Below are 10867 nucleotides of genomic sequence, written 5' to 3' on the forward strand. Positions count from 1 at the left end.
AGTAATTCTGTTTAGCCGTTCGGGCTGTACCTTGGACTAAAGGTCCTTATGGAAAATTGCATGGGGAAAACACGTTTTGGGACCCCCCTTTTTTCTCAGCCCCCGCTTGGCGAATCCCCCCAAGACTTTCAGGGTAGGAGCGGAGCGGAGCACCCCACCTATTTTGAAAATTTCGCGAGGATTCGTCAACCGGCGCCAAAGTTATTCCAAATTGAATGTTGCGGATTTCCTATGGAAACACGGTCCTAACTATAACTATCTACTGGCGACCGCCAGTAGATAATATGTATATGTGTATATATATATATGCATATATTTATATATATATACTTCAATGTTTCTGACAACTGTAGATCAATGTACATTCCTAACTGCCCTGCGATGTCTTTTATAAATGATCCCCGGGTAACGTAACGTGGCAAAGATATCCAAGCACTTCTACAAAACCAACAACCATCAAAAGTTTACAGCTTTGCACCTTGGCAAAACAGTGTAGCATTGACCCACTGTGCCATAGTGAAGATTTAACCCATGTATTATTCGTACCACAACAGGCCTACTGTAAACTGTAAATGAGATTGTGAATGTACAAAAACATCTAGCTCCAATGACCATACATCGCATACTACAAACCCTACAAAGCTGATTGTAGTTGAATAGAGAACTAGGCTTAGCTAGTCCTTGTTACTACATGTTCGACAGTCTGTATGGTATGATGCTTAAGTTGAATCCACGTAGCTCAGTGCGAGTGTTTTTCTATCCTTTAATAAAATTTGTTAAATAATAGTGTGGGCCTAGTAGAGCTGATTTAGGATCCTACAAAACCCAAATCAACCCATAACCTAAACACTATGTATACAAGAGGCAAATCTCATTCAATGGAATTTCACACTTCCACACTTCTCACGGTGCCTGTAGATGTACTTTTAAGGATTTAAAAAAAAAAGTTTGATAGACCACGAACTAGAGCCGAAGATATCGGGTATCAGAGCAGCGCTTTACTTGAGCACCATTTTCGATAGAGATGAACCCATTCATTTTTGCTAGGCATGGGGAGATTTGGGGTCAGCTGTACAACCGTGGAAATAGGGCCTGCAAATTGTGAATTATTTGCGTCTCGCATTTTGCGAGGCGCTATTTCCAATGTTCAACCGTGTATTTCACACTGTTAGCGATTCCCAATAGGGTCCCAAATTGAGAGGCTCGTGAATATTAATAAGCCTTCGCAATTTGCGACCCCCTTGGGAATGGCTGGCCCTCCCAGGTATGGTGGCCTGCTGGGCTCAGCAGACCACCATGTCTGGGGCTGGTTTTAAATAAAGCAGGTTTTTTTTTTTGATGCAGCTCGTTTTCCTTAAAGGAGAACAGGATGCATTTAAATAAAAAAAAATGTGAAACATTTTCGTTTTATTTTTTAAAGGCATGGAGTGGTCCCTGGGTCCACTGCCTTCCCTTAAAAATATTTTCCCCTGCATTTGCAAAGGAGAAAGGATCCCCTGGGGATCCCTTCCCTTTTGTGAGTGCATTACCACCCTCTTGAAGAGGGTGGTAATTTGTGGTGGTAAATTGCGGACGCAAAACATTTTTACATAGGGTTGCGCTCGCTATTAGGAAGGGAACGCCCCTTCCTAATAGCGAGTCGCAAAACCCTATTTTACGAGTCGCAAAAAAATGTGACTTGCAAAATAGGGTTTGTACATTAACCATGCTGTTTTTGCATGCACAAACTGGTTCGCAAACCTGTTTGCGCATGCAAAAATGGTCGTACATCTGGCCCTAAGTGATTTGCCCAGAATCACAGGATGTTGAGCATCGTTGCCGAGACTCGATCCCAGTTCCTCAGCTTCAAAGTCGACTGATCTAGCCAGACTACAGCAGTTCAGTTTGGAGGGAGAATGCTAATAATATAGGATTCTTACTTACCGCATGGTGACCCGTGTTTACCTCTGTTTCTTCCCAGGGAGCTTCTCCAAGGGCAGCGTGTCGCTCTCTGTCCCTCTGAAGAAATGCCCTTGTGCACTTCGGTTTTTATCTCAAATGCTTGTCATGTCATAGGTTGTAAGAATTCCATTGGGTAGAAATAACTTGAAGAGGGCGTGTTGGTAGGAGGGGATTCATGTACTTGAATTCCGGGCTCCTGATCCAATGGACAGTGTATTGAGTTTGGTGAGGACTTTTGTGGCCACCCTCCCCCCCCCCCATGATTTTACAGAGCACCTTTGAAGCAATTTTGTTGACAAACGTGCTATTCAACTTTAGTTCAGTCCGTACTGCCTAAACTCAGAAAGTAAAAGCCTATCATTTGGTGACCTGCCAGTGAGTAAAACAAACATGCCACATCTCCAGCTAAGAGAGCGGGAGGAGAAGAGTGAGGAAGGACATTGAGAGGAGCAAAATAGAGGCAGATTATCCCTTTTAGTGACAGGACACACTCACATTCTTATCCCAGCAGATATGATGTTTTGGTTATTATTAAGATTTAACCTCTGGAGCACATGTGAGATAATAACCAAATAAATGTAAATGCATAACTTGATTAGGGCAGACCTACATTTAGAGACAGGGGTGAGCTTTCTGTTGATGGACCCCACTTTGGCTCCATCTGGAGAAAGCTTCCTGTGACAGAATAAGGGCCATTGGCGGAAGGACATTACACCACTCATCCTATTTAGAGTCCTCATTCTGGTAGCACAATCTCATTACTTTTGTTACTAGATCACTCGTTTTCATATTTTGATGGCACCTGCTCTCGCTTTCTTTGCCAGATCAGGTGATTCCATTCCTTCTCACAGCCATCCCACACTGCTCTCTCAGTCCTGGATAGGAAACTATGCAATTCTATGCTAAGTCAGGCTCTCCTGTTTTTGCTACAGAAGGCTCTCGTATTCTTTCTTGTGGGCTAGCTCCCTCGAAGCTTGGCCAGAGCAGGTCCACTTCTTATTCCTCATACTTAAGCCTACATTGTCATTTCACCAGGAAACATGCATTTCATTTCGCCCATGCAAAATATATTTGATATTTGTACTCCTGATTTCAATATCACAGTCAATTTTGAATCCTTCAAAATGGATGTACCAGCAGGGATAACCCTCTGATGCTGGAAATACAGAAGAAATACTACCCGATTCCACACCAGAAAGGAGATAAAATCCCACAGTTAAGATGCATTTTTGCACCCCAAATGCAGAGGTTAGGACAGGCCTCTACAGTTCCACTATGCATTGTTGACATTTTCTGATGAAACCATCATGCAAACCACAAACTATTTCAGACACTCTTTGCTGGATCCTTGCAAGTTCAAGATCTACCTAGGCTATCAGATGAGACTGGAGGTTTTCTGCACTATCCAGGACACTGGGTATTCACTCTGTGATAGAAGGATGGTCTTTCAAGCTTCCTAGACCATCACAGCACTAAAGCCGGCACCAAAGAGATAGTGAGAAGGTTGAGGCAAGATGCAGTGTAATACAGCTCCCATAGTTGAAGTAAACATATCATTTTTAGTCAAAGTTATGTCATATAAAAGGAACAATAATGTTATAGCATCTTAGATGTATAGGAATACCTTTGGCAAAAAGAAGGACCAAACAGTGTAAATAACAAAACTCAAAAACCTGTCCATGCATTTTAAACGCAATATATATTATCTGTGATCAATAGCTAATTGTGGTTGTTTTGCTGTTCATTATTAAATTGAGGCTAAGGAAATGGCAACTCCCCCCCCATAACAGAACATCCTAGATCAACTTTGACAAACAATTGCTGATTGCAATCAATAGACAAAATGCAGTAACTAAAGATGCAATATTGGGGTAAAGAAACAAGATCTCTGCAGGTGGAACTGGGTCGGAGATTGGGGCTGAAAAGTGTGGGACCTGGAAATCTTGTATACTACATGAAACTTGTGCAACTTTAAATGCTGAGTCAATGTTTTCATATCCCAGGCGGATGGAGGGACAGATTTTTGTTTGGAGAGACAGAAAGAGCTGAGACATTCTGGGTAAATTGGGGTTTAGAGTCACAGGTGTTAAGTACATACAAAAAGAACTATGCAGGGTCTATTCAAATCTCTGGAAGTGTCTAGAACACAAGATTTGCAGGCGCGGTGCTGCGGCATAGCACGGCATGGCCAGAGGAGCACTGAATGAGGTTCAAACAACACTTCTTCCAGAATTAATGCCCCAGAGAATGTCGACCAGTGATTGCTGATGTGTTAGGCAGAGGTTAATGAGCACTGGTAAAGGGCAATAAAGGGTCTCCAAAAAGATGAAAAATTCAAACATTGGAGCAGGGTGAGAATTTGCTGTCCAGGAAATCACCACTCGCCTCACCTGCACCTGAATATATCTGGTCCTTCGACACCACTGTTGAGGATGCTTCTTTGTTCTGTGCTCCATAATTGTGCTGTTTCCCTTCTTTCTGCTGTGTGCTTTCTTTTGTAGATTCCATGGGATCAGTTGGAGCTTCCAAATTGTCTAGGTGAGCAGCAGGTCAGCAGAACGTCAGCAGGACATCAGACCTAGTCCTAGCATTAAGCACATAAGTAGCGTAAAGCTTTGCATCTCAGTAGGTCTGAGTCAATGTAGGTCTTTTTGGTCTTGGGCTTCTATGCACCGCCACCCGGTGGCAATGCATTACCAAGTATTGGAAACTCAACAGTCAGATTGGGGTTCAATTCCTTCTTCAGGGAGGATACTAGAAAAAAGGTGGCCTCTCCTGCATCTGGACTGAACTGCAGGGACTAGTGCTTATGTAACACAAGGCAGTTACATTCTACCAGGGTCAGCAGCAGTGGGAACCCTTGTTTATTCCCCTCAGACAGAACATGCAGACAAAAAAGGAGTGAGGGGACAAGGAAGTGGAGGACGCACAGTGAAGCCACTGGCAGCCAATCTTGTAATTAAACCCAGTATGTTTTCCTATGCAGGCCACTCATATAACAGGTCTCCCTGGCTGGCACTCTATATTTTATATTATATATGCTTCTCCCCAGATAAATGGAGCTGGGCATCCATTCAAGAAAATCGAGGTTTATTATGGGTCAATACCTTATGCAGGTATACTTCTTTTAACCTACACTCTGTGTTAGAGAGCCTGTCTACTAGGACTAGTAAATATATAGTATGCTATGACTGGGACATCTCACTGCTCCTGAGTGAGACAGAGGTTTGAGTTCATAGTGCTTAGAAGCTCACTGTGCCACTGGAACCAAGCTACATCTGACTGGAGAGCTCCAATCAGGGCCAAATCAGTCTTGAGTTACTTGTGTTCTGGTTCAGGGAAGACCTGGACTGGCAGTTTGGGTTGATAGGGTCAAGACCAATTTGTATATGGCTGGGTCCAAACTAATGTGGTTGGTGGGCAAAAGAACAATGGATCGGAATGATACGCCAAGCTATTGCAAGGGGTTAGACTTATTGCAAGCATTCCTCCCGTCATCTTTTGTGTGTTTGATGTAAGTCTCTATGTGGCAAGGGTATGCCTAGATGTGGGACTTACACTCATCATGCTGCTGGATCCAAGCTACACTAGACTGAAGACATCAATCAGGGCAAAACTGGGGCGAGGAGTTGGCCTAAAGCTAGGGCGCTCGACCTCGGACCTGGGGAACTGGGTTCGAGTCTCAGTAATGACGCTGAACATCCTGTGATTCTGGGCAAAACTCTTAATCTCCCTGTGCCTAACAAAAAAAGAATGTGTGTCCTCATGTAACGTAACTGGTGCTATGTAAAGTGATCTGATACCTGATTGGATTTGGGTCAAGTTCGCGCTATATAAAACCCTGGGGAAAAAAATAATACTGGTCTTGGGTTGCATGTGTTCCAGTTACGGGTGGACCTGGGCTGGAGTGTTTCTATTGGTAGATTTGCCTATGACTGGGTCCAAACTGAGGTGGTTTGGTGGGCAAAAGAAAAACCTCTTTTGTGTGTTTAATTTACTTAGCTCTTTCCACACAAACATTTTCCAATGACGCTTCTTAATACGCCCAGAACATACATCTCTTTTGCCTCTATTTCAACCTCAAATATATCAAACCCTGTGATAATAGAAACTAAGAGGAAAGACTTAAGAATGAAAACCAGGTGCAAACGTATAACAAAACACAGGAAAGCAAAAGCAACTAAGCAAAGAAAATAACTCAGTGAGTTAAACACTTGTTGGTGTTGTTTGTTTTGATTTATGTGTCACAGGTTCAAATCGTAACAAGGCCTACTGATCCTTCCTTTATTTCAAGGTTGATAAATTGAATGCCATAACCACCGGGTAGCAATTAGGAATGATTCAGAAGTACTCCAAGAGAAATTAATACTCACAGTAAAAGTTTGTTAATCATGGACTTCTAATTTACAGCAATCACAACAGAAGTGCACCATTAACCACTACTTAAAACCAAATCATTATTGTATGCTAAAAAATTGATGAATCTATTATGATGTATAAAAGAAATAAGCACTTAAAACAATCTAAGTAAGCAAGCTTTGAATATGATTACGTAAATATAGTCTATCACAATTTTGCACACTGTGGGTCCGATTCCGATTCGGGCCGCAAAACGAACCGACCGACACGGACCCGGACCGGATACCGACCGACACGGATCAGCACCGTATGACCCATGCAGTACGATGCAATGCGTGTGAATTACAACCGACACGTACAGAATACAAGCCGTACGACCGAGCCGTAGGGAAAATAGTGATCTGGCCGGAAAACCGACGTGAATTTCACTGACCGACACGAACCCGGAATGAACCCGACCGACCCGTACCCGCGATCTCCGATCCGCGCAGTACGATGCAATGCGTGTAAAACCAGACCGACTCGCACGGAGACCAAGCCGCACGACCGACACTCACAGACAACCAGGCCCACAAGCAATAGAGACCTTTGTGACCGATGCGTAGGAAACACAAAAGATAGGCAGCATAAACAAGGCGGAGAAGCCCGCACGAGCCAACATCAGCGTCTGTTTCCGTCAGATGAACGTCTTCTTCATGCCTACAAAACCCAAAGGAAAAAAGACAAAACAAGGACCAAACAAGCAATGACAAAGCCAATAAATATCAAATAAAAAAAACTGGGACAAGGACACACCCACAACTCCAACTATATAAAGGAGTATAATCACTACCATCAACCCTTGCAAACAGGAGACACAGCCAGTAGCAAACACCATTACACAGCAACCACAGGCACACTCACAACTCACCCATCACACAACCCACACACCATCAGCACCTCATCCAAAAGCACACACACATACAGCCAGCAAAACCAACACCAACCCACCCTCACTTGCACCCTCACACACACATCCCTCACCACCACCACCCATCGCCATGCCCCCAAAGAAGAATCCAAAGTTCACAGATAGTGAGTTAGAAGTGCTGGTAGACGAGATCATCAGAGTAGAGCCACAAATTTTTTTGGTACATTGGTCCAAAAGACCCCCATGTCACAGAAAACCAATATGTGGGCGAGGATTGTGGACAAGGTGAACGCTCATGCACCAGCAAGGCGCACAAAGGACGATATCCAGAACAGGTGGTATGACGTGCGCAGGAGGGTCAAGAAACTCATCGAAAAAGATCACGCCCTGCCAGTCTACTACAGGACCTGGGAGGAGAAGGTGCGGGACATCCTACCACCAGAGAGCGTCCATGGGCTAACAGACATACCAGAGCCTGGTGAGTACACAAACAACATACCCCAGATTGTATGGCAAGGGTACAGTGAAACCATGCACCGCAAGCAAAGCTACAATAGATAATCATACCAAGATGTGTATGCCAGTCACACAAACACAATACCTGCCACCTCATAGTGACTTGGAACTGTATCATGACACGTACAAACCTACCAACAAATACAACAAGCCAGTGGCACTAAGCCAAATAGACCCTGCCAGACAGTTTGCCACCACAAACACACCACCTCACAGTACAGCTGACTGACAGGAAGGAATAGTGGGGATGCAGGTGAAGTGAGTGTATCCAAAAGCATGATGGGGCCTGTAGTCACAGATAATGCTCCCCCTCCTGATTGGCCCATCAAGACCTCTCTGAAACAGTCCCACATCACAGGGAGTGGAAAATGACTGACAAGATGGCTGACACTGGCTCCTGTTGTGGGGAGCACAAGGCCCTGCTAGGGCATGTGCGCAAATCAGAAGCAGGACACCACTGACTGACATCCTGAAAGACAACTTGCACGCCCCACAATGGAAGCACGTTTCATGGTGGGATGTCTGGCCAGGTGGGAAGGAGGACTGACAGCACTGACCATACTTACCAGCATGTGGAGACACACACACCCCTCAACACAAACTCCACACAACTCACCGAGTAGATTGCATTGACCCACACCTCTTTGAAATATCAGCAAAAGATACACCATACTGGGTGCTGCTGTGTGAAGCACAGGGGCTCTCTTTGGACTTGCAGCCAAACAAACACCAGGATTTCACAGGCAGCCATCTTTCCATTGATGTCACCCCCTCACAGGGAAGCAGAGTCAAGAGGGAGGACATATGGGCATGCTGGGAAGGGGGGTGTAGCCAAGAGTATGATGGGAGTCGCAGTCACAGACAACCCACACCCACCCACATGGCCCAGCAAGTTCTAACTCAACCATACTCGCCCCACAGTGAGTGGGAAGGGACTGACAGAATGTCTGACACTGGGCTCTGTTGTGGGGAGCACAAGGCCATGCTGGGAACTGGGCACCAACAAACACCAGGACTTCACAGTCAGCCATCTTGCCATTGCTGTCACACCCACTCACAGGGAATCAGTCAAGAGGAAGGACGTATGGGCATGCTGGGAAGGGGGGTGTAGCCAGGAGCATGATGGGAGTTGCAGTCACATACAATCTACACCCACCCACATGGCCCAGCAAGTTCTAACTCAACCATACTCGCCCCACAGTGAGTGGGAAGGGACTGACAGGATGTCTGACACTGGGCTCTGTTGTGGGGCGCCCAAGGCCATGCTGGGAACTGGGCAACAACAATATCAAACTCTGTCCATGCAACCTGGGAAAAAGCAGTGTACAGGCAGGCATCTGTTCGTAAAGTAGAAAATGTCATGTTTGTGAACCATCGATGCATGTAGAAACATAACTCACATCGTGTTTCTCTTCCAAACACAGGTGGCACCAAATGAAGAGGATTCCCAGTCCCAGACTCTGGCGGACACTGAGCTCTCTGGTTTGACTCTGTCTCTGTCCTCTTCGGATGACGACGACCAACCTGGCCCCCCTCCGGTGTGAGTCATCATGCAGCACCAGTAGCATCAACATCTGCCCCCCCCCTGTACCCACGTCTCCAGCATCTGGAAACCGACAGGGCACCCCCGCCAACATGGACAGACCAAGGCCACTGAACACCCACAGCACAGGGACACAGGACCCCCCGGAAGCTACAGCAACACCACCAGCAACACCACCCAAGGGGTCCCAGTCTCACCTGTGTGTCCCGCCGCTGGTCCTGCCCGCCTTGATAGGGGTGCTGGGAGGGGTGAGAGGCAGAGGGCACGCTTTGCAGAAGGGTCTGGACTGCATGATGACTCCCACCTGGCACACATCATAGATGCGTACCAGGATAGCACCTGAGGATTTGGCCAGGTAGTGGGGATCCTCAAGGACATGCAACAGGAGCAGGCTGCCCACCATGCCCGCATGGAGTCCAAGTGGAATGCCCTTACTGCGGTGCATCGGGACATACTCCAATGCCTCCGCCAGATCAACACAAACCTGTCCACACCTCCCTGTGTGTCCACAACTGATGAATACAGGCCCCAGCTAGGCCCGCAGGACACAAGGGTTCGCTCTCCTGCAATGGAATCTATAAGGAAGTTGGCACGGAAACTGCAAAGTACAAAGACAAAGTTTATTAACCCTTAAGGGTGGTCCTACAATCCATACAACACCCTTCAGTATTGCATAGAGTAGCACAAAGAACTTGCGTACACGGTCCCCTTTTATACACAACAGAGGGGCTCATAAGTGGGTGGATACAACATAGAGCGAAATTCATTACCATTTAAGGACATTTTCGATACAGGATCAATATGTGGGCGGAGTCAACAATTTCCTGGGCCCGCGAAAACATGGTCAAGCAAGGACTAACTGATAACAGATGTGGTCAAGTCTGGGCATGCGCCAAACGAACAAAGGAGCTATTTATAGACTGTTACTAGGCAGATTGCAAGAGCAACTAACACGAAGATAGGACTCTTCTCGTGTTGAGCACGTGGAGACATGACAATACAAAATGGAGTCCAGACTTTAGTCAACATAGCGTAAGAGACATGTTCTAAGGAAGGAGAATTCATGTCTTTAGTAAATGCTTAATCACATCGTCGTTTCAATTTACAACAGACGACCCTTTCAGCATTTACTGAAGACATCCGGTTTGTTAGGATAATCATCGTATATGTCAATTGTCATCATTTCTTCTACTTCTTTAGCTAAATGTTTCTGATAAGTGACATCGGCAATAGCTTTCTTATCGGGAATACAGAATGATACACATAAGGAACAGAGCAAGGGACCACATTGGACACAAATGCAACAAGAAAACAGAACTGCTACAATAATACAGAGACCAGTTAAAACCTTCCACCCCCAAGCAGTGATCAATGCCCAAAACCATCCAGAAAAGGACCAAGTGCCGTTTTCTGTATGGACTTCAGCTGCAATTTTATGCAACCTGTTGATAGCATTATAAACTGACGGCGTGTGGTCAGGGATAAACACACAACAACTACTTCCGATAATTTTACAAGCTCCACCTCGGTCGGCTAACCTAACATCTAGCACCATACGATTCTGCAATGCAACAATTCTAGTAATCTGTAATTCTTCC

At 45.5% G+C, this 10867-nt stretch overlaps 1 protein-coding gene across 1 annotated transcript in view; it reads right to left on the reverse strand.

Moving 5' to 3' along the window:
• Positions 1-2004, reverse strand: part of LOC146844091 (uncharacterized) — a 144823-nt gene extending 142819 nt beyond the window's left edge. Inside the window, exon 1 of the mRNA XM_085651760.1 lies at positions 1924-2004. Coding sequence (XP_085507886.1) covers positions 1924-1928 — 5 coding nt within the window. The 5' untranslated portion in view covers positions 1929-2004. The remainder of the gene's footprint in view (positions 1-1923) is intronic.
• Between the last annotated feature and the right edge of the window lie 8863 nt (positions 2005-10867).

The sequence above is a fragment of the Triturus cristatus genome, chromosome 4_1 (assembly GCF_964204655.1).
Source record: "Triturus cristatus chromosome 4_1, aTriCri1.1, whole genome shotgun sequence".
Lineage (NCBI taxonomy): Eukaryota > Metazoa > Chordata > Amphibia > Caudata > Salamandridae > Triturus > Triturus cristatus.